This window comes from Sinocyclocheilus anshuiensis, unplaced genomic scaffold (assembly GCF_001515605.1).
Source record: "Sinocyclocheilus anshuiensis isolate Anshui unplaced genomic scaffold, SAMN03320099.WGS_v1.1 scaffold888, whole genome shotgun sequence".
Lineage (NCBI taxonomy): Eukaryota > Metazoa > Chordata > Actinopteri > Cypriniformes > Cyprinidae > Sinocyclocheilus > Sinocyclocheilus anshuiensis.
The window spans coordinates 608,548-634,785 of NW_015549648.1; the positions used below are offsets into that span (position 1 = coordinate 608,548).

General features: G+C 37.1%; 3 protein-coding genes across 11 annotated transcripts in view; 2 read left to right on the plus strand and 1 right to left on the minus strand.

The window, feature by feature from the left end:
• LOC107660172 (storkhead-box protein 2-like) overlaps window positions 1-12,080 on the plus strand; it is a 78,714-nt gene extending 66,634 nt beyond the window's left edge. For all 3 annotated transcript variants that reach the window (XM_016449413.1, XM_016449414.1, XM_016449416.1), the window contains exons 3-4: window positions 2,813-5,072; window positions 10,815-12,080. In XM_016449413.1, coding sequence (XP_016304899.1) covers window positions 2,813-5,072; window positions 10,815-11,004 — 2,450 coding nt within the window. In that variant the 3' untranslated portion in view covers window positions 11,005-12,080. The remainder of the gene's footprint in view (window positions 1-2,812; window positions 5,073-10,814) is intronic.
• Window positions 12,081-14,724: 2,644 nt separating this feature from the next.
• LOC107660173 (cathepsin F-like) lies at window positions 14,725-23,007 on the minus strand. The gene is made up of 13 exons (XM_016449417.1): window positions 22,624-23,007; window positions 19,158-19,277; window positions 18,765-18,846; window positions 18,511-18,569; window positions 17,797-17,869; window positions 17,370-17,483; window positions 16,980-17,128; window positions 16,561-16,657; window positions 16,230-16,310; window positions 16,012-16,131; window positions 15,331-15,395; window positions 14,985-15,075; window positions 14,725-14,806 (listed from the first exon to the last, which is right to left on the minus strand). Exons 1-13 carry the CDS (start codon window positions 22,858-22,860, stop codon window positions 14,742-14,744), a joined length of 1,353 nt encoding a protein of 450 aa, XP_016304903.1. The 5' UTR covers window positions 22,861-23,007; the 3' UTR covers window positions 14,725-14,741.
• Window positions 23,008-23,497: 490 nt separating this feature from the next.
• trpt1 (tRNA phosphotransferase 1) lies at window positions 23,498-25,991 on the plus strand. 7 transcript variants are annotated; one of them, XM_016449452.1, is made up of 8 exons: window positions 23,498-23,567; window positions 23,684-23,783; window positions 24,375-24,456; window positions 24,684-24,853; window positions 24,992-25,169; window positions 25,362-25,418; window positions 25,520-25,630; window positions 25,836-25,991. In XM_016449452.1, exons 2-8 carry the CDS (start codon window positions 23,721-23,723, stop codon window positions 25,856-25,858), a joined length of 684 nt encoding a protein of 227 aa, XP_016304938.1. In that variant the 5' UTR covers window positions 23,498-23,567; window positions 23,684-23,720; the 3' UTR covers window positions 25,859-25,991. The 7 variants fall into 7 exon arrangements, with proteins under 7 accessions (XP_016304938.1, XP_016304939.1, XP_016304936.1 ...); XM_016449451.1 differs by having other exon boundaries at window positions 23,502-23,567; window positions 23,668-23,783; XM_016449450.1 differs by having other exon boundaries at window positions 23,499-23,783.
• The last annotated feature ends 247 nt before the right edge of the window (window positions 25,992-26,238 follow it).

The following is a 26,238-nucleotide window of genomic DNA, read 5'->3' on the forward strand; positions in this document are numbered from 1 at the left end:
GGATGCTGCTAATGATGAATTATTATTTTTTTATAGGGCTGCACGATAAATCGCATGCGATATTTAATGCGCATCTTATCATGCGATTTATCGTGCAGCCCTATTTTTTTATAAAACTCTCTGAAGTGTTTCCCAGTATTGGGTTAGAAAGAATGGACATTTGTCTGTGTTGATGCATATCGAGATGGCTTTTTCTTTTTATGCCAGTTTAACACAAAAATGTCTGCTGGTTAGAGCTGTAGTGCTGTTGAAGTCCAGCCAGGGTCATGTTCCCATCCCATTCAATACTTCCATTTGTCTTATTTCATGTTTTTGAAAACTATTTTATTAATGCTAATAAAAAATAAGGAATAGGGGTGTCCAAACTTGCAAACATGTTCAATAGTAATTTGAATGTAACACATCTTTCAAGAAGATCTTGAGGAACTTCTCAACTCAACAGTTGTAGATCTTTAGAACCAAAGTGAATTTCTGCAGTAAGTGAAAGGCTGTTGTTCTCGATTGGATTAGACAGTCATTTAAGTGTGTGTGTGTGAGAGTGAGTGAGGGAGAGAGTGCTTGTAAAGTTGAATTAGGATTGCACCTCATTGACAGGGAAACTAAGCAGCAACTATGATGTAAGTACAGGCAACCCTTCTCCACCTCAGTGTCTACATATAGAAGTGCTCTGGACTACAAATGTAAATGACAAACAGCGATCAAGCAACTCTTTAACTCCATATTTTGACACATGTTGATGCTTCTGTACTGTTTGAAAAGAGTTCAGGAGTGGAAAAAAATGCTCACAGACTTTGTGTTTTCCTTTAGAACTGTGACATCGCAAATGCACTCACCTAAGCTATCATCAGAAATATCTCTACTTAGACCACAGAGGTATATAGAGCAGACAGAGACATATACTGTAGACTCTCCCCCCAAAACGTGGATGTTTGAATGGGGTTTTGCCTGCTGCATTTTAGCTGCAGTAGGTGGGAGGGGGGTGTATTGCGTCACACTAGGCTGGCTTTAAGAACTCCATGATGTAACGGGGAGTAATCCCAACAGAGGAGCAAATCTGTGAAACCAGTCAACCAGGCAGGGAGGGCAGCCACCACTGTGTCATGTCTATATGCTGTATTAAACACACCCATACACATAGTATGAAACAGGACAGAATGAGAATGTGGGAATTTAATGAAAGTATTTTTATGTGCTCGGCTTATATGCAGATATAAACACTCTGATGTGTCATGGATGATATGAAAGGCAGCCAATGAATAATTCACAGTAAACACAGTTATCAGGGCGATATGACCAAAATCTTATATTACGATACAAGTAATTTTATTTCATGGTAACTACTAACAATATATATCACTATGTAGTTATTTTTTATTTAAATAAGGTCTTTATCACATGAAGAGTTTTGATATCATAGAAATTTCATAATTCCTGTCACCAATGTGAGTATCGCAAAAACGAATACTAGCCTAAATTAAAAAAAACTCACTGAAGACAAGTAAACAGTCTGCAATTAAATAAGAATAAGAAACTAATTACAAGCAATAGGACAAAAAACTACAGTAGGACAAATAAATAAGAAATGCTACATACATTGTATAAAGTAATCAAATGTATAAAAACACTGCATATTCTTCACTGTGTAAATTTAAATATATATTCTTATTAAAGTTACAAAAGTGATTTAGTCAAGAGCAGTGAGAGATTCTCCATCTCTTTTTTGTTTGATTAACATGAATGACAAAGAGCAGGAATTTTAGATTGCTGTTACTTTAAGAGTTCCCTTTCACTGCTGATTGCGTTTCAATGGCTTATAATCACTTTTTTAAAACCGCAATGCTTAAAAAATGTGTGCAAACGATACGTTTTCATGACCACGTAGCACAGCAATGTCACATGACTGTGTAACCATGATAGAGACGACAGTCAAGCTCTACGGTTGATTAATTTCTAACAGTTAATTGTGACTACCAGTATATCACCCACCCCTAGTTGTTATAAACGGAAGAATTGTAATTACTTGATTTAAAAAGTTACATGTAGTTTTTAAATCCCATTTTAATATTGGTCATCATGTACAAATGCACCTTGTGTACAATCATATTAAAGGGTTAGTTCACCCAAAAATGAAAATTCTGTCATTAATCACTCACCCTCGTGCTGTTCCAAACCCGTAAGACCTTCGTTCATCTTCGGAACACAATTTAAGATATTTTTTATGAAATCTGAGGGCTCTCTGACCCTCCCATAGACCGCAAGGTAACTACCACATTCAAGGTCCAGAAAAGTACCAAGATGATCAACAAAGTAGTCCGTGTGACATCAGTGGTTCAACTGTAAAGTTACGAAGCTACGAGAATACTTTTTTGTGCAAAGAAAACAAAAAAAATCAAAGTGACGCAGTAGAGACGACAATGTGGAATAAAGTCGTTATTTTTGTTTTCTTTGCACAAAAAAGTATTCTCGTAGCTTCGTAACTTTACAGTTGAACCACTGATGTCACACGGACTACTTTGTTGATCATCTTGGTACTTTTCTGGACCTTGAATGTGGTAGTTACCTTGCGGTCTATGGGAGGGTCAGAGAGCCCTCAGATTTCATAAAAAATATCTTAAATTGTGTTCCGAAGATGAACGAAGGTCTTACGGGTTTGGAACAGCACGAGGGTGAGTGATTAATGACAGAATTTTCATTTTTGGGTGAACTAACCCTTTAAGATTGTGATATCAGTGTAATATGGATATTGTTGTTATCAAGATATCTGATTTGGGGCATTTGACCTGATTGTCTTCTGTATCTTTCTATCCGGTAGGCGTCCCCACTCCAAGTATGGAGATCCTGCGGCATACGCTCAACATGCTGGTCCGAGAGCGGAAGATCTACCCCACCCCAGAGGGTTATTTCATTGTTACCCAGCAGACATACTTCATCACGCCTTCCCTCATTAGGACTAACAGCAAGTGGTACCACCTGGATGAGAGGATACCGGAACGCATGCAGCAGCAGCAGCAGCCGTGTACCTCTCCTCACTCGAGTACCATGACACCCTCCACTTCGGGATGTGTCCGGGAAAGACCTCACCACAAGAACCACAGTGACTCCTACAACAACAGTTACCGGGAGGACATCCCAAGTACGCATACCTCAACCTTACAGAGAAGGCCTAAGGAGCATAAACAGTCTTCTCCTGTGTCTCCGCCCCCTCAGCAGCAGCCATCAGAGAAGATTAAGAGTTCGCTTAGTTTTCCGTTTAAAACAGAGACGAACAGTAAACACAAAGACGGAAGCAGCAGCAGTGGGGAGAAGCAGTCTAAGAAGTTCGGCCTGAAGCTGTTCAGGTTGAGCTTCAAGAAGGACAAGACGAAACATCTAGTCACATTTTCAGCCCAGTTCCCACCTGAGGAGTGGCCACTGCGGGACGAGGAGACACCCAGTACTGTTCCTAAAGAGGTGGAGATGGAGATCATCCGTCGGATCAACCCAGATCTCACGGTGGAGAACCTTGCTCGCCACACAGCTGTAATGAAGAGGTTGGAGGAGGAGAAGGCGCAGCGGAACAAAGCCAACTCCTCGGCTCAGCAGAGCGCCCGCAGCAAGAGGAGCCGCAGCCATCGAAAGGCCCAGCAGGGCAAGGCCTTGCGTTCCCATAGCAAAACACGTGCATCCAGGGGGGATCCGTCTGAAGGATCCAATCTGGGCATAACCTATGATCGGGATTACAGATTCTACAGCTCCTCATTGGTACGTTCACCACGCGAAACCATGATGTCCATGGAGCGGAATAGGGGGAAGTATATGATTCACAGCAACCCCAATATTGTGGAGTCTCACTTTACCACCGCTCCAGAGTGGGATGTTTCTGGGGAACTGGCAAAGCGGCGGACAGAAATGCCATTCCCAGAACCTTCTAGGGCACAGTCACATTCCAAAGTCCACCGAAGTCATAGTCATACGCAAGAGAGAAAGTCAAGAAATGAGAGGTCGGACAAGGCCAAAGAAAGGTCACGTTCCATGGACAACTCCAAGGGACCACTAGGTGGTCCATACTTGGGAGGCCCAGAAGACTTTGAGTGCAGTCTCGATGACAGGAGTCGGTACTATACTGATGATGGTACTTTGAGGGCATCTGCGCAGGCGACCCACTATTCCCGCATCATGCTATCTGCTGCTAGATTACACTCTGACATTTGTGTGCCTGATGTTGGAAGAGGATCCTCAGAGGATGCTGTGCTTTACCGGACGCTGGAGAAGAGTAAAAGCAGGGATAGTCTTCCTGCTTACAACGACCTGAAGTCTTGCTCTCCCAAAACACCAGTAGACGGCTATTTCCAGTGCACTGCAGCAAATGAAGTCTCTCTCTCTGCCCCACCTTCTCTTGCAAAACCCAGCCATGACTTTACGGATAGTGTCTGGAAGGGGATCTCCTCAGAGCGACTGACCCCTCATCTTACGCCACCTCACCCTATAGAATATAAAGAGCAGTCAGCAAAGGGACAAAGTAGTATTTCTATAGCGTCAACAAGCCAAACCCCCGAGCATCTCCCCAATGGACGATTGTTGCACCAACACAATCCCGACTCAGGTGACTTGGACAAAATGCCAGAGGTTTACAGCCAAGAGACTTTGTTCAAACCTCCAGACTATGTGGAGAGCAGCCTCTCAAGGCCAGGTACGATAGGTAAGTCCTCTCACACCAAGTCGACAGAGGTCCTGGAGACTCAGGAGCATTTTGATAAACCTCTACCACTGACCGTGCCACCATCCTCAGCTCAGGAGCAGGCTTCATGCGCAGAAACCACCTTCGACTATTATAACGTGTCTGATGATGACTCTGAGGAGACTAGTCATAAGAACCGGGTGGAAGAGAATGTTCGAGAAGAGGGAGGGACAATGCAATGGCTGCTGGAACGGGAGAAAGAGCGGGATTTGCAACGGAAGTTTGAGAAGAACCTTACCTTTCTAAGTCCCAAGGAAGGTGAGAGCAACAACAGCCAAAAATCAGTCCATTCTACCCGATTGGACAGTATGGACTCCAGCAGTGTGACTGTGGACAGTGGATTTAATTCCCCACGGTAAGGCACTCAGGGCCATGTTAAGGGTTTGTCTCATTTGTTGCGTTGGCAGTAGGGTGTGTCTGAAATGAGGGGTATGCTATTCTATGAATAGACATACGTTATTATCCTTGTTTTTAACTCAGTGTTAACTCACAGGAACATTTAGGGTTTTATGCTTTTATAGACATGAATTCTGTAGAGCGTTAGTTTAATCCCAATTCATGCAAACCTTACATTTTCTTATTTTAAGCAGTAGTAACCACCCCTGTGAATGACATTAAGGCCAGAAACATACTCTATGCAAGTACAAAAATACAGATGCCTAGCCAACATGTTGTAGGCACACTGACCTGTTGTACATACATAACATATATTCTTGCATTACTGTGGCAGTAATAAACCTCATTAACTTAAAATGTCTGTGCCATTAAACCTGATGGGTTATATTTCAGATAACTAGCTATAAACATCATCAGTTTAACTAACTTTAACTTGCTTTGCAAGATTGTAAAAATGGTTGTTCTGCTATGACAGTAATTGACTTAAAATATAACCGACCACTATTGTGGCCCTTGCAGAAGTGATGAGAATGCATTTTACACATTGCATTACAAATATGCATTCTGACACATTTAGCAAAGGTTTGCTTAGAGTATGTTGGAGGCTTAATACTACTATGAATCACATTTTCACTAAAATGGGAGAGGCCCTAACATGTGAGAGGTACCGAATACACCTTAATGTAGGTCAACCACTACCAGTTCTATAACTGCAGTCTTTGAAAGGGTTTACACTATTGGTTTTGTCCTTAACTGAATTTTTGTTTAAATAATATGTTGTATTGGGTACTCCTTTTGTCATTTTTGTCTAAATGAACGTCATGTTTGTATTGTTAAGTGCTGCATTGTTGCATTGTGTGTTCTCATCCAAAATCCATTGGGTTAATTGACATTGTTCTCAAAATGATCACAATATAAAATGGATAAGCACATGTCTGTCACTTTATCTATTGATATGTTTGAGGCCTTACTTAAAGAATGAATTGCTTTGAGCACATGATGCAACTTGAGCAACTTAATGTCCTACCGTCATCCTTGTCCTCCCCTTCAACCTGCACCCAGACCCTTTGATTTCGTCTTCCAAATGTCTGAAACCTCTCATACCACAAACTTCCAGTAGATGTTTTCATGCTCAGATGTTGCAGTGCAATAATATTGACTCAGAAAACACTTTAAAGTTGGATGATAAGTCTGTTTTGCAGGCAAACATCCAACATTAAAAAGGCTCAGTGACTTCCAGAGTGAAGTTTGTGACATCTAATTGAGGAAATATACCTTGTGATTTAAAAATCGGACTTCTTGAACTGCTGAAATTGATGAAGTGGATGTTTTCTGACTGTTTAGAAAAATGTGATTGGATGAAGAAAAACAAGCACTGTGCTGATACTCAGGTCACCCTGTGAGGCAGAGCGTGTTAGGAGCGCTTCACTACAGTGACAGCGACCCCACTCAGTGCCAAAAGCCTGATGAGACATTTCAAACATTTGAGGAACAAAATGTGCCCCCATGATTTCTTTTGTTTTTGTTTTTTCTTTAATTGTGTTTTTAGTTTGTTTGTTTTCCCAGATTAAAGTATGTTGTTTTTCATGCAGTGGTTCAGTTGCAGTTTTTACCCTGTGTGTGTGTGTGTGTGTGTGTGTGTGTGTTAGTTTTGTGCAATTCCTCCTTGTGTTTTCATTCAAGCTAAAATTGCCAGCGGTATGTCAAACGTCTTCTAAATATTTGTTATTGTTTAATACATTACCTAGATTAAAAAAAAGTGCACACCCAGAAGAAAAAAAAAATATATATATATATATAATACACTCCCCTCCAAAAGTATTGGAACAGTGAGGCCAATTCATTTATTTTTGCTGTAGACTGAAAACATTTGGGATTGACATCAAAAGATGAATATGAGACAAGAGATCAACATTTCAGCTTTAATTTCCAGGTATTTTCATCTGGATCTGATAAACACAACTTAGAAGATAGCACCTTTTGTTTGAACCCACCCAATGCTCATGTGACCAAAAGTATTGGAACAGATTGACTTAAACTAGATTAAAGGGAATAAGACTTCATATTTAGTTGCAAATCCTTTGCTTGCAATGACTGCATCAAGCCTGTGACCCATTGACATCACCAGACGTTTGCATTCTTCTTTTGTGATGCTTTTCCAGGCTTTCACCGCAGCCTCTTTGAATTGTTGTTGGTTTTGTTCTTCAGTCTCTTCTTTAGCAGGTAAAATGCATACTCCATGGGGTTTAAGTCTGGAGATTGACTTTGCCCCTGATGAACTCCTTTGTCGCTTTGTCACTATGTTTTGGGTCATTATCTTGCTGCATGATGAAGGATCTCCCAATCAGTTTGGTTGCATCTTTCTGTAAATTGGCAGACAAAATGTTTCTGTAGACTTCTGAGTTCATTTTGCTGCTGCCGTCATGTGTTACATCATCAGTTAAGATCCCAGAATAAGCGATGCAAGCCCAAGCCATGACATTACCTCCACTGTGGTTCAGATGAGCTTGTATGTTTGGGATCATGAGCAGATTCCTTTTTCTCCAAACTTTAGCCTTTCCATCACTTTGGTAAAAGTTAATCTTTGTCTCATCAGTCCATAAACTTTGTCCCAGAATTTTTGAGGCTCATCTCCTATTCTTCTTGCTAATGAGTGGTTTGTATCTTCTGGTGTAGCCTCTGTACTTTTGTTCATGAAGTCAGTAGATTGTGATACCTTCACTCCTACGCTCTGGAGGTTGTTGCTGATGTCACTAACAGTTGTTTTAGGGTCTTTCTTTACAGCTGTCACAATGTTTCTGTCATCAACTGCTGATGTTTTCCTTGGTCTACCTGTTTGCGGTCTATTACTTAGTACACCAGTGTTTTCTTTCTTCCTCAGGACATTCCAAATGGTTGTACTGGCCATGGCCAATGTTTGTGCAATGGCTCTGATTGATTTTCCATCTTCTCTCAGCTTCACCATTCCTTGTTTTCACCCATAGACAGCTCTCTGGTTTGCATGTTGGTTACACATCTAACTATAAATGCAGTCTGCACAGGCAAAATCCAAATCTGAAACTGAGCACAGACATTCAGTGCTATTTATTGTTTGAATAATCAATAAAATAGGACACACCAGGGCAACAAAACACACCTGTCAGTCACATGTTCCAATACTTTTGGTCACATGAGCAATGGGCGGGTTCAAACAAAAGGTGCTATCCTCGAAGTTGTGTATCAGATCCAGATGAAAATACCTGGAAATAAAAGCTGAAATGTCGATCTCTTGTCTCATATTCATGTGTTTTTTTGTGTTTTTTAGTTTTGTAGTTTCTTGGACCAACAACAATTTTTATTTTAAAATATCCAACAGTAGGGGTATAACGGTAGACATGATTAACTGGTAGACATTTGTCAACTGGTTGAGATTTTGGACTATTGTCTTTATCGCAGTTGACGCTCATGTGACATTGCTGTGCTAAGTGGTCACAAAAAAAAAAGGCGTATCGTTTGTATTGTATTTTTAAGCATTGCCATTTTAAAACGTTATTTTAAGCTGTTAAAATGCAATCAGCAGTGAAAAGGAACTCTTAAAAACTCTTAAAGTGACAATATTCTAAAATAAATTTACACAGTGAAGTATATGCAGTTTTTTTATACATTTGATTACTTTATACAATGCATATAGCATTTCTTATTTATTTGTTCTACTATAGTTTTTATTATCCTATTGCTTGTAATTCGTTTCTTATTTAATTGCTGACTGTTTACTTGTCTTCAGTGAGCTTGAGTTTGTTTGTTTTTTTTAATTTAGGCTAATATTAGTATTTTTTTGTGAAATTTGAAATTTATATGGTATCAAAAATTGTGATATCATAAAGTCCTTATTTAAAGCAAAAACAAATATATAGTGATAAATATCGTTATCGTGAAATAATTACTCGTATCGTGATATGAGATTTTGGTCATATTACCCGCCCCTTCACCCCTATCCAACAGGATTTTTTTTTTTTTTTGTAAGTCTCTTATCAAATGTATGCTTTAAATGGTTAATAAAAGCTAATTAATTATTGCAATAATAAAATATCTAGATATATAAAATATACAAAAAATACACATTTTTTTACAGTTATGTATTTGGAGGGGGTAAAAATTGATCATGATGCTGATATTTAATATATGTGCTTGGCCGTATGTCACCTGAATGGATTCCACTTGTAATTTGATTTATTTAATACATTTTGATTCCCCCTTTGAAATTTGGGCAGTCACATTTAAAATGGGCCGAATAATTTGATGTTTTCAGATTATTTTTTATATGAAGACTTGCATTCCTACAACTCTCATATAGTCATTAGGGCTGTCAAAATGGCTGAAAAACTCAATTCGAATTTTGTACTTAAATATTATCAAAATTCAAATTATATTTGAATTTTAAAATGCATAATTTCAGTTAGACTAAAGAAAAACTTTTGGCTTCTCTCCTGAGGCCACAAGAGGGCACATTGAGCAAAATATTACTAATGCACGTTTATTCAAAGCATAACATTGACTATCTGTGAAAAAAGTGCATAATGTTTAAAATAATGTTTATAAACCAATTACAATTAAGTTGCTTAAACAACTATAAACAAAACAGCATCATGTATGTATTCATAGTTTAATACAAAGGGTCGAAAGCCAATCACACGGAGTATATTTTTCATTTAAAAACACGAGTTGCAGTGGGTTGGGGAAAAAACCCGCCATAAAGTTTCGAGATATGTTTTTTCAAAGTTGAACTTGCAGTAATTTTACATGGTTTTCTAAACATGCGGCTCTTTTGTGTGAGACGCGAGTGCAACGGTGATAGATGTCCCTCTAGAAAATGCACGAAATATGCGTTCTGTGTGGACGGCTTGGTTTCAGTTTTGACGTCAACAAGATCTCCGCATTGATGTTCTCTTTTCCCGCAATATTTGTAATGAACAATGCAGCAGTGCCGCATCTAATGGCTTCAGCTGGATAGGCTAACTAAAACATTATAATGATGCAATGACACTTTCATCGTCATCGCATCTCGTGCGCCACTGATAAGGCTCCTTAACGCACACCTAAAATTAGAATGCAACGTTTTTGCATTCGAATGTGGATTTTTATTTTAAATTCGACAAATATTCGAAATTCGAAAAAAAAAAATTGACAGCCCTAGTAGTCATCCATCTTACTTTGGGAAGGTTTGGCTTTTTGAGAGTAGCATCTATTGACACTGGGCTTTTAGACTCAACATATAAATCCATGTATCATCACCCTAACCCTTTATAGATGTTCTGTCCCTTCAGGTTTGTATTCCTCATTTTGTCAAAATTTTTATACGTCTTTACAGCACCACAAGAATTATCCACGACATTGTTTTCCTGATAAAATATTGACGAGAAGATTTATGCTTAGCTTCATTTTGAATTTTATTCCATTTTAATTCTGCTACTTTATAATCAAATTCAAATTCTACATCCTGTTTGCAAACTCAATTTAAATTCAGAAGATTCTTTGGAAATTAAACTGCATTCTCAGTTCAGTTCTGAATGGTGATCAGCATTAATAACAAGATTGTGATAGTTAACCTTGACTAACCCCATCTTTGTTCCTTTTTCAGCCTGTTACTAATCAATTTTCCATTTCTGCTTTCTTCATAACACTTTCATTCTCTTTCCCTTTCTGTCCTTCTGTACCGCTTCAGCACGCGGGAAAGCCTTGCTTCGAACACCTCGAGTAATGTGGAAAATAGCAGGCGCCAAAATATGGCTTTGAGTCCAGGACACATTGGCACCAAAAGACCCCCGCCGCCCTACCAACCCCCCAGCTTCCGCACCATCCGTGAGCTGCCCGCCAACCGCACGGAGAAACAGGCCTCCATCACCAGCGTGTAGTGATGGGGACCGCTGTTAAACTCAACTTCACCAGGACTGTTACAATCTTACAGCGCTCGTGTGACGCCTGTTCCTGCTGTTTTCAAATGTAGACGTGTTTCAAAAACACACGATTCACTGGAGGTATCTTTTATTTTATTTTTTTGATATTTGTAACAAATACTGCTGCAGACAAACAAGTCACTTCATTAGGACTAAATTTACGCTGATCTGCGATCTGTTTGGGATAAAATCCTCGATCAAACTCATTTGTAGGTGTCCTTTATAGCTTAATGTATCCACTACGGGTCTTAACTGTCTTCTGATCCAAACTTGGCTGCGTTGCCTCTGCCTATTCATTCATCGCTCTGTCTGGTGTGTCACTCTGTACGCTCAGGTCCCTCTGAACTCTACTGACTTAGTGTCTCACATTTGCTGGCCGAAATTTGAAGGCCATGATAATCTCCCTGGAAATCCGAACAAGCTCATCTGTTTCTGCTGGAATCGTTCTACCGCATCCTTGTGTATCGTCCGCCGTCCTGGGATTTCTCTGGGACATTTATGTAGAATCTTAACAAAACATACCACCGTTAATGCATTATTTGTTTATAAAAAAAAATACCAATTTAAAAATTACTGGTGCTTTCTCATTGAATGGACCGTTATTATTTTAAAGAAAAAAAGTTGGAATCCATTTTTTTTTTCTCCAGATTTTCTCTTTTAACCAGGTGCTCAACTACTAGATGACACAGAATACACACATTGCTACCTCCACTATTTGTACAGTCGTAGAGGGAGACATGAGAGACGTCCACCCCCACCTTAGGCCCGCTGTATTAGACAAACCACTATCAGCTTGCAAACTGTGAATGTACTTCTAGTGCTTTTCAATCACATCTCCATCATCAAGCGTTAGTAACCTACTGTTCTCATACTAATAGAGCCAAGTCTCATTGTAATAGAGAGGAGACTTGTGTAGAGTGTGGAATCATATAGGACCCATATAGAGTGGATCATTTAGAACTTCATATCTCTGATATGTCCTGCCATGTTCAATTATTTATTGTTATTATGATTATTATTATGATTACAATTAGTTTTTTTCCCAGTTCTTTTAGTGCACAAATTCATGGTAAGCATTTAGAACAATATTTCACTGATTCTTGAGAGGTGGGGCAAAACTTTATTATTATTTTAAATAATAATAATAAACGGGGGGGGGGCATTGTTTTTAACACTGAGACTTTGCATTGTTTTTAACACTTTTTATTGTTATTTTTTGTGTTATTTTAAATAGTAATAATGTTTCACAGTTTTTTATATTACATTACAGTTTATATATACATCAACGTGTTCCCTTTCTATAATTTGCCACCTCCATCATAAAGATTGCAACAATGTTTTTGATTTCTGCGTAATTTCCTATTAGAATATTGAAGTCCTGTTAATATTAGCAACACTAGAAAAATAAAGTGGCTACAGCAAATTAATACTTATATGGTTATGATAGTGTGATATTTTCTTCATTCTTAAAGTTGAATGCTAAATTTGTCAGTACTTAATACTTATGATAAATATTTGACATTAGTCAGCTCATTTTTATAAATATCGACAAGTCTAGCAAATTCTGTCACATGACCGTACACATTTTGTATCTGACCTGTGAACTAGTCTTGTATGAATTATTTATAAAGTAGCAACCAAGTCAGAAAACGTACAAGTTTACACAAAATAATTATTTGACGCATTAACATTTGTTCTTTGCCCTGTTTTGCCCCAATATTTAAGAATCAGTGATTTCTAAGTTTTTAAATAAGTTACTCAATTATAACTTTCTTTTGTGAAACGATGGTTCACTGCTCCATTTAGTGAACATCTGTCATATTCATCCGAGTACGAGTCCCCTCATGAGTTCTAGAGGACTGTAAAATGTCACGCTCTCCAATAAATGGATAAACTGCAGCCAGGACTACCTTGTTATACCATTTTTGCACTAATGCCTGTTCTCTGGTGACTGTAAAAAGAAAAAGGAGAAAAAAATCATCCGAATGGATGTTCTGTTTATAATGAACATATTTCATACGAAATACTGATAGTCCATGAAATGTCTTCCCAAAACATGATGGATTTCTTATGGTTCTCAATAACATTGTTCCTTATTGTGACATTATGTCATTCTGTAAGAGATGGCTTATATGTCAAGCTGAGTATAAAAACCTACAAGGGGGATTTTTTTGGTAAAGTCTATAATATTTAAAAAAAATAAATTCCCCGTTTGTGTAGTTGTGCTGTTAAATGTTTTAGTGTACTAAATCCCTCCCTTGGGGATTGTGTAACTTTTTAAGACAATAAAATAACATGACATGTTTAATTTAACTGTGTGATCTCTGTTGAGGTCAATGCCATGTATGGAAATTGCAAAGCTATTCGGACTGAGGTAAACTACCACAAATAACCACTAGAGGGCTCCACAAAATCTGCAAAGCATTGACCTTGGATGAAAAGTATTTTCCTTTTCATGAAGTTTAATAATTTATATATTTTATGTATTTGTTTTTTCACTGATTCTTGCTGCTTCATCTAAAACCACCCAAACAACACTTCAAGTTCCACTTTTAACTCAAAACAAACCTCAGAGGTTAACCATAGTTCTCTTGCTTCATTTACTGCTGTGTTTGCTTTCATCCGGGGTTGCATACATTTTAAAGTGGCTAAAATTTGAAACTAATTTAAGCCTTTTCTAAATGAATATTGCTCATTTATTGAACTAAGAAAAACTTGACTGTTATTGCAGCATAAAGCATGACTGAGACATTTGGGAGTTTATTCAGCAATACAGCTTTGATAATGCATTAGAGCTACAGCTGGTTTGAACAGTAACAGCACAGCAACTGAGAAATGCAACTTTTCTACCACAACTCGAACCTCAAACAAATCTTCCATTGTGCATTTGGAAGAAGCATCAGCAACTTTTTCCCATGCAGCAAAATGGTAAAAAAAAAAAAAAAAGAGGAAGATGTGCGGGTAAAAACAGCCATACTTACATTAACGGAATGATCACAATATACTGTGGAAATTCATAGTGTGCAAAATCTAGTTTCCAAGACCAGCAGCTCAAAATATTCAGTAGAATGCACTGTTAAAAATTGATAAGTGCTAATCTGTTCAGCAGGGTTAAAAGCAAATATGACACAGGCTCAACTCATTGTTTTGAAATTAAATTAACAATTAGATAATAGTTACGAGCAGGACCAAATGTTTTTTTTTTTATTTGTTTTTTTTCTGTGCTGGTTTCGGTGGGAAAAACTACAATAATTGCAAATAACACATTTTTAATAATAAAACTTATTTTTATAGGAGTTTTCATATGGCAGCTCAAAGTGCTTCATGAGGTAAAATATAAACAAAAAAGAAAACACAACAATGACGATGCATTTTCACACAATATCAGTAAATAATGATAACAATATAACTCAAAAGCAACTTGTGTCTTTTAAAAGATGTGGCTCACCTTTTAGAAATATGAACCACCACTGGATCACTTTGTGTATTGTGTGCCAAAAGAACGGGACTAGAAGAGCTTAAATTTTAATTTGTAGCAATTTTAGATGCTTTTCACTTTTTCTAACAATCAAACTTACTGACATTAAAACATCAGTAATGTTTTCCAACATCAATGAAGAATGGATGTCTACAGAGGCCATGTATTAATGATTTTAACATCAAATAATGACTGCTGCCATTTTCTTGCACATTGTTCATACCTGCTCTCCATAGTCGTCTCCCCAGCTGTTCTTGATGGCCCAGAATGGAATGCCATTACCTGCACAAAGAGGCAGAAAAATAAACATCACTACGCAACTCTGTTGACTGATTCTATATGCCTGTAAATGTATATAGTGAAATGTATATAATGAAACTTTGTTTGGCACAGCCTTGCTGTTTAAACACCTGAAGTTCACATCTGAATCAGTACAAACATTGAAATCAATATAACTCACGTTGTCCGAATCCCACAAGCAGCACAGCGTGATCAATCATCCAGGGGTTGCAGAAGATCTTTAGAGGATGAGACACTCCCTTTCTGTAGAACTAAAGACAGTAAAAAAAAACGTTTAAAAAAGGCAACTTCAAGTAATCAGGTAAAGATATATATTTTTTTTGTTGCATTAGAAACGTGTGGCTTATGTTTTATATATATATATACACACACACACACATTTTTTTACTGTTTTCTCATCAATTACATTATATACAATTTTGCCCAGAACATTACAGGGAAATATATTAATGCATGCTAATGGTATATTTTTCCAATGAGGCAGCTCCATGGTGTGTTTGTTTTACCTGCATGGCGAAAGCATTGAGGGCAGCAGAGACCGGACCCTTCTCAGCCAGCCAAGCAGCAATCTCTACAAGGAAATACCAATCAAGACATTTTACAGTTCTACTGTAACAAAAAATCTTTAAATCGGTGCTGTTCTTTTGAACTTTGTGTACATCAAAGAAAATATGGTATTAAGCAGTAAAACTGTATTCAACATTGATAATAATTAAAAAAGATGTTTCTTGAGCAGCAAATCATATTATAATGATTTCTGAATAATCATGTGACACTGAAACTTGAATAATGATTCTAAAAAGCTAGCTTTGCATCACAGGAATAAATAGCATTTGAATATAAATATATTCAAAGAAAGAAAATTGTTACTTCAAATTGTAATATTTTGCATTATTACTCTTTTTACTATGCAGCCTTGGTGTTAAACATTTAAATAAATCTTACCCAAATTTTTGAACACAGGTGTATTTCAATTTAAAACACTGTATGCTCTGTAATTATCGATGGTATATTAACACTTAAGTAAGATTAGCTTATAGCTCATATTTCTCTCCAAATGTTCTGATATAAATATTTGATATTTTTAATTTCCTCTAGTGCAGGTATTTCCATCATCAGAGTTGTTTTGATGTGTTTTAAATTGAATTGAGTTTATTGACACATCTCTAGTTCCTCATCTCTCTCACCGTTTTCATTGTCAGGCAGCTCAACGGAGCTGTTAATGTAGGCGGCCACCTTCCCTGAAGAGAAATCACAGCTCTGCTTGTGTCCTATGTAGTTGTAGTCCGTTTCTGTCTCAAGACCTCCTTTATAGGTAAAAGAAAGAAGCACATTTATATGGGACATGTTTATTCTTACAGATTCCCTATAGGTAGTTTGATTGAAAGGGAATGTTATTTCTTACCAAGCTTCTCAATGGCTTCGTAAGCGTTAGACGGCAGTCCACCTCCACATGCTTGGTCCAGTTTATCACAGTCCACTAATTCTGTGAAGCAAAGAAATCAATGTACCTTTTCACTGAATTTAGTTATTTGTTCAGGATTCTTTGGTGAATAGAAAGTTCAAAAGAACAGTATTTATTTGAAATACAAATCTTTTGTCATTATAAATGTCTTTACTGTCATTTCTGATCAGTTGTGAATGCATCCTTGCTGAATAAAAGATCTCTAATAGAAGAATAAAAAAAATCTCTCACTGACCCCAAACTTTTAAATGGTATTGTAGTTTATATTTACCCTGCTCAGAGAGGGAAAGAAGCTGTCCGGTTTTCTTGAACCACTGTCCCTCAATGTTTCCAGTCACAGAAAATGCCCAACAGGAGCCACACATGCCCTGCAACAGACAGTCCGTTAAAATGTTTAACTAATTATAATGTTTAACATTTACAAACCAATCAAAACGAATGATTTTGCTTACCCATATTTGCATACTGAAGGTTATAAATATAGGTGACCACTCTTAAAAATAAACACAGTAATGAACTTAAACGTGAATGTTTACAATCAAAATACACAGGGATTAATCACACTAGAAATAATGTAAAGGCTTAATTAACCCAAGTTTACAATAATAAAACATGTTAATTTGAAGTTAAATTCTGCAGACGTACTCGGACTGATGTTTCACTGATTCACGCTAATCTGTGCCATCATACCTGATTCTTCACAGGACTGACCGCCCCGTGGTCCCTCCAGTCCCAGCTGTCAGGAGCAGCCTTACTAGCCGGAGTCGCTGGCTTCATCTCCTCCTTCAGGCTCCACTGACTCAGCATTGGGTTCAGGTACATCATTCTGAACTCATCCTCTAAACACACAGATGTTGGGATCAGCTGCATTGATATGATCTTATACTCGATATATATTAGACTGGTCTCAAGTGTTACAAATGTTGTTACAGCGTCTTTGAATCATGTAATAACTATTGTTAATCATGTTAATTTTGGCTTGGATTATTACTTTTGACCACCGAGTCATCACTAATTGGCCATTTTTGCTCATTTTATTAACGGAGTAATCACCGATAATCAACAAATCCATAAACATACCTGTGAGGTCACTGAACTTGGTGACCCCGTACTCGGCTGAGCCCTGTTCCAGAGATTGCAGCGTTTGTGCCGTTTTCATATTCTCCTGGAAAATGCGAAGACGCTTCTCTGCCTCTGTGGAGTGTAATGGATCAGTGCTTAAAGAAGGGATTTTTATTGTGTTATGTGCATTACAAATAGCCATTAACTGACATACTAGTGTAGAAAACTAATATGGTAATAGTTTACATTATGGTATCTATGTGAGAGGTAATATATATTAATATACTGTATATGTATACTTATAAAATTGCACAAGATTACAAACTGATTACTTGTTTATTATTATTACAAATTTCCAAGTACCTGAGAAATTACATTGTAAAATGTAGAATAAAGTACAAGTGTGACAAATTCATAGTAATGTAAAGTATGTTCTGTGTTTTACCTTCTTGGGAGCTGTATGTTTGATTGTATGTGATCATAAAGTTTTTAAACTCGGTCAAAAGCTCCACAGTTTCCTGAAAATAGCAAAAAATAAAAAAATCATAAAATGCATGATGAAAAGCTCACAAACATTTAACCCTGTAAAGCCTGACATTTGAAATAATGGTTTGAAAAAAAAAAACTGAAATGGAACTGTTTATTGAATTTTAGACAAAATATGAAAAAAAAAATCTTAAAGTTTGCATGTGTGTGTTTTTTTGTTGAGTATTATATTTGATACATCCGGCTTTTATATAGCTCGTATAATATAATAATGAGTATATGGAGCTCATAATTGAAGAGGAAAAAATATTTCTCAGAAGCCTCATGTATTATATTTCATACTCATATTCTACATATTCATATTCTAAGTTGCTTCAGTCCGCTAAGTGTTCATCTTGTAATATTGCTAACAATATAAAAGTTATTCTTACATTTACTTTATAAAAATTAGTAAAGATTTCACAGCAAAAAGACACATGAACCATGACCTGATGGGGGACATACTAAGAGGTCTTTTATGTTTATACTAATAATCAGACGACAGATAGCATGTAGTAGATTGTGCACAATAGGTTTTTCAACAAAGTTGTGATACAGTAGGCTTTATAGGGTTAATTGCAAATTGCTAATATTTTAATGACATTTTTGGTGTACACTGCACACTTATCCATACCTTCATGGGTTTGCCATGGGTTAGAGGTACGGCTGCAACCTTTTTGAGCTCCTTGGAAACTAAGGCATGAACAATATCAAGGTTAACTATACATGCATGTGGCTGTATGATCAAAATCACTTTATATCCTGCCCTAAAACACTACAATGAGTATGCATGTCTCTGTGTTTTACACCACAGCAGTATATCATGTGATAAAGATGATTTGGACTACATGAGGCTGACAGATCTGCCATCTGTCCCAGGCTACTGACCCGCAGGCTGGCATTTCTGTTTAAGTAGGGTGGATTTATTTTCCCAGGGAATGTCCCAAACCTCAAACAAACAAACCTCCGTCTGTGGAGAGACAGAATGGGGTGATTAGGACAGAGAATGTGGATTGTAAATTTACAAGAACTGCATTTCTTTGCAGCAGATGGGCAGATCTAATTTTTGAACAAAAACATGGGGTTATCATACTGGATTTGATTTATTTTGAACATGAAATCAAAATCAAAATTGCAAACATGCTAATAATGGACAAAAAGAAATTCCACCCTAAATGGGTTGTGTGCTGTGTATTGACTGTTACAGAATCCTCTGAATTTGCCATTACAAGACACCGAGTAGTGATGTTTTATATGGCTTAAGAATTAGTGTTTGCTCACCTTCTGTTTGTGAGGCTCTGGGAAAAAGTCACAGGTGTCCACACCGCTCAGCTTTAGGGATTTCTTACACTGAGTGCTTCCAATCTCAACCATAATACTGTACCGAACACCTTTTACCAGCTGTGGAAGACACAGAACAGAAATTAAAGACTATTTTTTTTCAATGGAGGAATAATTATGGTTGTGGAATATCAAACTTCTATAAATAATCTTAATAAATTTGTTACATATTTCAATAAAGATGGACATTTAATAGATAAAGATTTATAGAAACTTTCTAATAATTCATATAAATAAATACACAATTTTTTATATCACAAGCTGCAAGAATGTGTGGTATTTATACAACAGTAGGCTTTTTAACAGCTTTTAAATATACCGCCCTGATGCTTCTTGTATTCTTCCATCTGTGTAACATTTCTGTAGTTAAAGCTGCAGTCCGCAAGTTTTGCCTCTTTGTCGCCATCTGTGTTTGAAAACCTGCAATTGCAGCTGTTTGCGGAATTATCTTCCTTGCGTGGGTTGTGCGCCTGTGTACCGGATGAATCTAATGTTTTGAGAAGTATGTGTGGCAGTCAGTCACCGCACCGGTGTGGATATTTACTGTACTTTGCAATCACAGATTCTAGCCTACGTCTTGGAATATATGACCCAAATAAGAATTTTCACCGGATATTGTCATCTGAACAAGCAAGTAACAAGTCTGCCACGTTTTTGTTCTGACCAACTGAGGAAAAAAGCATTACAATAAATTGTGCTACCAATGGTGATTAAATCTAAAGATTGGTTAGCTCAAAAAATACAAATCTTGTGTAATCCTAGACTATCTGTAATCAGAAGCACACTTAAAACTGGAATATAATTTCAGTCACATGTGTTTCATAAACACATAATCCTTTCTGGATTACAATCCGGCATCAAAATGATACATTTAATTATTCTGAGAAAACCTACAAATTAGAAAACATTATTATAAGCTAACCACTGTGAATCGGGCTAAAGTAAGGCGATAGTTTTGAACACTGGCTGGTTATGTACTTGCTCAAATATTGATTTCGGATCATTTTTAACCAAAAAAAGTTACGGACTGCAGTTTTAAAGTTCTTTTTCATTCTGATGTTGTTGACAATAGGGAGCTAGATGATGTCCTGGGGCCCGTTTCAGAAAGGAGGTTAAGTGAAAACTCTGAGTATGTTAACCCTGAAATGAGGGAAACTCTGGGTTTTTGGTTTCAGAATGGGAGATTTGTCAAACCCGAGAAAGCAGAGTAAGTCAAGCCCGTTTCTGAAAGAGAGGTAACTAATACTCAGAGTCAGTTACCATGGTAACTTACTCTGTGAACCTAACCTGATCGGGAGCAGGCTTTCTTCGTTAAACCCAGAGTTTCTTTCGGTCTCCTCCCCCTTTTTAAAGCATAAGCGATGTTTAAATACCTCATTCATTCATTCATGCCTCAAAAATACTTTTGTTAGTGAGTATTTTGGAATCTAAATTAAGAGCATTTTACTTAAAACAGGAAAGATAATATTAATGCAAATGGAAACAAGATTATTTTTCTTACCCCATTGGCAGATAATTAGCAAAATAGGAAAAATGCACTTAAAAGACTAAATAGGCTACCTTATGTAATTTTTCTTATGTAGAAAATGCATCTTGATTTAAGAATCTTTAGATATTTTGACTGGAAACAACAAGACAAAGATACTAAGTAAGAAAAGCATTTTTTGCCGTGCTGGTACATTCATTCATTGCACATATTTATTTTCATCATGCAGACACTGTGAAAGTGACAAAAACGGCATGTCCTATACTGAATCCTATAGATGAGGAGGCTACATTAATTCGTAGGGAGTTACATTTACATCGGGAGAGGATTATTTTAATTATTTTTTTATTTAATTTTATTTATATATTTTTTGCCATATCCACATGCATATTTATTTGAGCGGTACCATTTTTAAATAGTAGTTTTCTATATAACATGAGGGATGCAGAGCACATTAGTAAGGTCGCTGTATGCAGAGCGGTAAGGAAAGTGTGTCTCGCTGTAATGTATTTGGTCATCTTTATTTCCTACAAATAGAAAAGCAACAGTTATTAATTTTCCTGTTGGATTTTAATATTTTTCCAATACTTGGTATTGTGGCGTTCTCCTCTTCATCTGTAGAATTCATGAGTAGAATTCATATGTTAATTTAATTTACTCTAATTAAGAAATGCAACAGTTTGGATTAGAGAACATTTAATTATGTGAAAAGAGCATTAAACTATGTGGAAAAAGCTGCAGCGCACTGAAATAGACCCTGAATGATATTTATTTAATATGTCAAAGGTTTGTAAAGTCATATAGCCTACACTCATGAACCTTTTATGCTTAAAGCTTTACCTTGATTGAATTATGTGTATACTTCATTTTAGCTGCTTTTTTTTTTCTCATTTTTTTCTTTTGCTTTTGCCTGTAGGATGGAAATTAATATTACTTAAATAATTTACTGTTCTGCCACGTTTTACCTTTTATATTATAACAGTGATTAAGAATTAAAGTGACGTATTGACTCGGAAGTATGCGGACGTCTTTTTGTCTGGTGCTGTTGCCATTGTGAATCAACTTCCGAGCTCCATTGATCACGGCTTTTCATAGTCGTGGTGCACGCGCTAAACTCAGAGTCAACCTACTCAGAGTCGATTGAACTAACTCAATTCAGCTGTTCTGAACCCGAAAACTCAGAGTTTCCCATCTCAGGGGGTAAGTCAACTCAGAGTTCAAGTTTCAACTCAGAGTTGGTTTAACCTCCTTATTGGACTTTATTTGTATGATGGGTAAATACCACATTTACAAAACAAGGTATCGCAACTTCAACTTTATTTCAAAATATTAGCTTCTAATTTACTATTCTTATCACTTGAAAAAATCAGTTCTCATCACTCCTCCAATAAAAAAAAAACTTTGAAAACATTCCATCTTGTAGAAAATGTCTTAAATAAATGAAATGTTTGCATTTTATTATTATTTTTTATTATAATAATTGTATCTCCTCTAGTTCTTGTTTGATTGCCTAACGTTTATATGTATCTTTATGATATAAGAAAAAACAAAAACATTCGTATATGCTCAAAAGTGCGCAGCTTTCCTCTGAACTACCGTAATGACTAAATTATGCGCAAAACGCGCGCAGTGTTGTGCTGCTTAAATCAGCTCAGCACTGTTATGTATTTGAGGCCTCTGCGCACGCTCTGCGCTTGTTTACGTCTAATCACATGAATGCGGTAAAAATAGCTCCTTATAATTAACTTATTGTCCAAAATCAGAATCGTGTAAATCAATAAGTCACGTCATAAATAAGACATAAACAATGATATATATCAACAATTACATGAACAACAATTATATAACGTTACCTGGTTTTGTACCCGTTAATAACATAGATATTTGAAATTTGAACGGATTAGTTATTTATAATTCTACCTGTTTGCTGGCCGAAAGGATTTTGCTAACACGGCGTATATGCATCGCGTTGGAGCCCATATTATATAGTTCCTCTGCGAATTTGACTGCTTTCATAACCCCCGGGTCTGACTCCGACAGACGGACCGGGGATCCCGGAGCTCCGATAACCGGGCGATCCGGGCCATCTTCTGAACCCAGAACCAGCCCGACCAGGACGCAGCAGGCGATGACGGGGTAACCGCGGTTAAAGTACATGTCGAGCTTTCGGAACAGAAAGCAGCGACGTAAGATCAGCGCAGGTCTTTGTTTTTAGACCGTAAGCTCGCAGTGTTTTGTTGCTCCACACGGCACAGCATCAGTCTGCGAGACGCCCCCGCACAAAGATGGACGACTGAAAGACGCAGTTATGCCCCGCACAAAGATGGACGACTGAAAGACGCAGTTATGCCCCGCACAAAGATGAACGACTGGTGCCCCTCTGTGAGGGGTGGGATATATTTTGGTTTAAAAACTTATGTAATAATAATAATCCGCACAAAGATGGACGACTGAAAGACGCAGTAATGCCCCGCACAAAGATGAACGACTGGTGCCCCTCTGTGAGGGGTGGGATATATTTTGGTTTAAAAACTTATGTAATAATAATAATAATTTGCTTGTAAATCTCAACAATTATTGATGACATGAGAAAACTTTTATTTCTTTTTAAGTTGTTGGCTAGTAGCGAAAGTGTTCCACAAATGTTATTATAATTTCTTGTTATATTCTATTAATAAGCTATCACTAGTTTACACCTCATCTAAAACATCATACATCAGTGCATTTATCACCGCTAGATGGTGTAAAATCTCTCAGAATATATATAAAACAAAGTCTTTCCTGCCCCCTGCTGGCCGCTGGATGCTCATTAATAATGCTTTCACTGTTTCCTCTGTTCCGGTTGTCACGTGAATTTCAGCAACGTAAGCATAAAGTAGCTTAAATGTACAATATTCGTATAGATGAATGGTTGTTAGTTGTTTGGATGTGAAGAATTACAAGAAACAAATGTAACTGCATTAGGCCATATATCCGATAGCTGTTTGTGAATGATACAATCACGACGAGTGTCATAAATGGACTGTCAACCTCGAGGAAGAGGAAGAGGAAGAGGAGGGCGAGGAAACCGGAATGAAGAGGTGGGAGTAACCATGATTGATCACTTCCGTGGTCTTCTTACAATTGACTATTTTTACACAAACATTGATTTCAGGTGAGCAGGTAACTGATCTCAATTCCAGTGAAGGGGCTGGGGAATTGGGCTCTGGTGTAAGGTCATTTTCTCTGCTGTTTGGAGTGGAGGTAATGCTCCTTAACGCAGGTGTGGAATCTCTACTGCATGTTGGTGTTGCTGTGTAATCAGTTCCTGTGTCCAATCATGGCAATCACAATTTTACCATAATTATGTACAACGAGTTCTTATTTAAACAGTTTTTTGTCATTTTGTTAATTTTATATTTTGGTCAAAAATCAAGATTTTAGTTTCAAATGTATTTGTTTCAATATAAATGAATCGAAAATATAAAATAACTCATATGAATTTCATTATGAAAAACAAAATGCTTTTTAAAACAGTTACAAGTATAGCAGGTCACATCTCCTGTGTGGAGAAGTGTGAAATGTAGGATAATAGCGATATTTTGTGTAACTACTCATTTACTGTGTTAAAGTTTTGAAAGCCTCTGTGAACAGTTATGAATTATGTTATATTTCTATTTTGCGTTTTTCAGAGCAGAGATGTGCGTCTGTCTAAATCTCTGTCTTATGCATTACGTCATGGTGCCAACAAGATGGGTCTGCAGATGAACTCTGGTGAGATGATATGTAGTGTATGATTGATGATAAGGATTGTACACCCACATGAGAACACCCACCCTGTCTGCTTACAAAGTTATGTGTAATTGCTTGTGAGCGGAGGATGATTACTGTTGTTGTTGGACAAGAAAACAAATGGTTCATTCATTAATTATAATTCCTTGGATTTAGTTTTTTTTAATCATCCCTTTTGTCTGTCTGCAATTATGTGTCCTTGTCCACAGATGGTTTTGTGTTTGTGGAGGAACTTCTCGCTCATCAGCAGTTCCGCTCGTTTTCACTGGAGGATGTGGAACGAGTGATGGCCACCAACGACAAACAGCGATTCAAGCTTTGCAACCACCCTGAGGATGGTCGTCTTCAGATACGAGCCAATCAGGGCCACTCAGTGAAGGTCAGTTTGGATCAGAGGTCATGCAAAGACTACAGTAGAAAAATAGATTTGAAAATTGGACATGGTCACTGGAGCATTTGCTTGACACAAGTTTACATATACTTTGATAAATGTTGTTACATAATGTGTATCATTCAGGTTACAGATCTGGAGCTGAGAGCAGTAGCACTTGATGATCCAGACTATCCGAGAGAAGCTGTTCATGGCTCATATATGAAACACTGGCCCTCAATACGCAGTCAGGGCATCAGCAGAATGAACAGAACTCACATACACCTGGCACCTGGGCTTCCTGGAGAGGGCGGAGTTATCAGTGGTGAGTGACTTTCAGATTAGATTAATTTATAGAGGTCTTTATTTTATTTTATTTTAATGGCAAAACTAGGATAGCAGAAAGCAGTCCAGACCAAGAATATGTGTACAAAATATGTGAATATGATTTTTAAATATGATTTAAATACATTATTTGGTTATTTACAGTTGTAAATGGTCTCTTTTCTGTTTTTAGGAATGAGACAGAGTTGCGATCTAGCTGTGTATATTGATGTTGCGAAAGCTATGTCAGGTATTAAGAAAACATTTTTAAAACCAGTTTAAAGTTGAATAGGTTTAACAATGTTAGAGCTGAAGTTGTAATGATCCCTCTCCCCTCTGGTTGGTGTTTAGATGGGATTCAGTTCTTCTGGTCAGAAAATGGCGTACTCTTGACCCCTGGAGATGCTGCTGGGATATTAGCACCGTACTATTTCTCTCGAGCACAAAGACTGAAACCCTCACGTGAGTCACTTTCACAGCCAGCTCATCAAGTTTTACTGATAAAATAAGATTTGTTTCTTTTCCATGTACTGTTATTATGTAAAAATGTAAAAGACGTCCAGTAATCTTACAATATTCCTTTGTATGCATTTGATATTGTACAGTGCAGATTGATGATAACTGGATTTTAAGAAATCATTAAGTAATAATGCTTTTTTTCTTTCAGCTTGTGAAATTGAACTACATTAGCTGTTGGAGAGGATCTCCTCCTGACCTCAAAACCAAAAACCGGAGATTGAACTTTTGAAAGCATTAAAGTAGAATATCTGTTTCTAAGAAAAAAATCTTCTAAATAAAAACAACACATTTTTTGTTAGAACAATTACGCTACATTATTTATTAACAGAGTTGATTATACTCTGACATCAAAAAATAGAAATTGAAATAATTGAGATAAACTGAACACCCACAGATCACTTTGAGAAGGGTTCATGGGAAGTGATGGTCTTTTATTTTATTTTTTTGGGTGTGCCTATAACCTCATATAAAACTGCTGTGCAGTTGGACAGTAGTACGCGAATATGCTTTGTTAGATTGAGTCATGATGTTATCCAGGAAGTTACTAAGGC

Coding starts and splice junctions, on each gene's coding strand:
- LOC107660173 (XM_016449417.1), bottom strand. CDS start 22,860: ATGTACTTTAACCGCGGTTACCCCGTCATCGCCTGCTGCGTCCTGGTC. Junction 17,870..18,510: donor CCCATGGCAAACCCATGAAG/GTATGGATAAGT, acceptor TGCTATTTTCAG/GAAACTGTGGAGCTTTTGAC. Junction 16,132..16,229: donor CGAAGCCATTGAGAAGCTTG/GTAAGAAATAAC, acceptor TTACCTATAAAG/GAGGTCTTGAGACAGAAACG.
- trpt1 (XM_016449452.1), top strand. CDS start 23,721: ATGGACTGTCAACCTCGAGGAAGAGGAAGAGGAAGAGGAGGGCGAGGA. Junction 23,784..24,374: donor GAGGAAACCGGAATGAAGAG/GTGGGAGTAACC, acceptor TGCGTTTTTCAG/AGCAGAGATGTGCGTCTGTC. Junction 24,854..24,991: donor ATCAGGGCCACTCAGTGAAG/GTCAGTTTGGAT, acceptor TGTATCATTCAG/GTTACAGATCTGGAGCTGAG.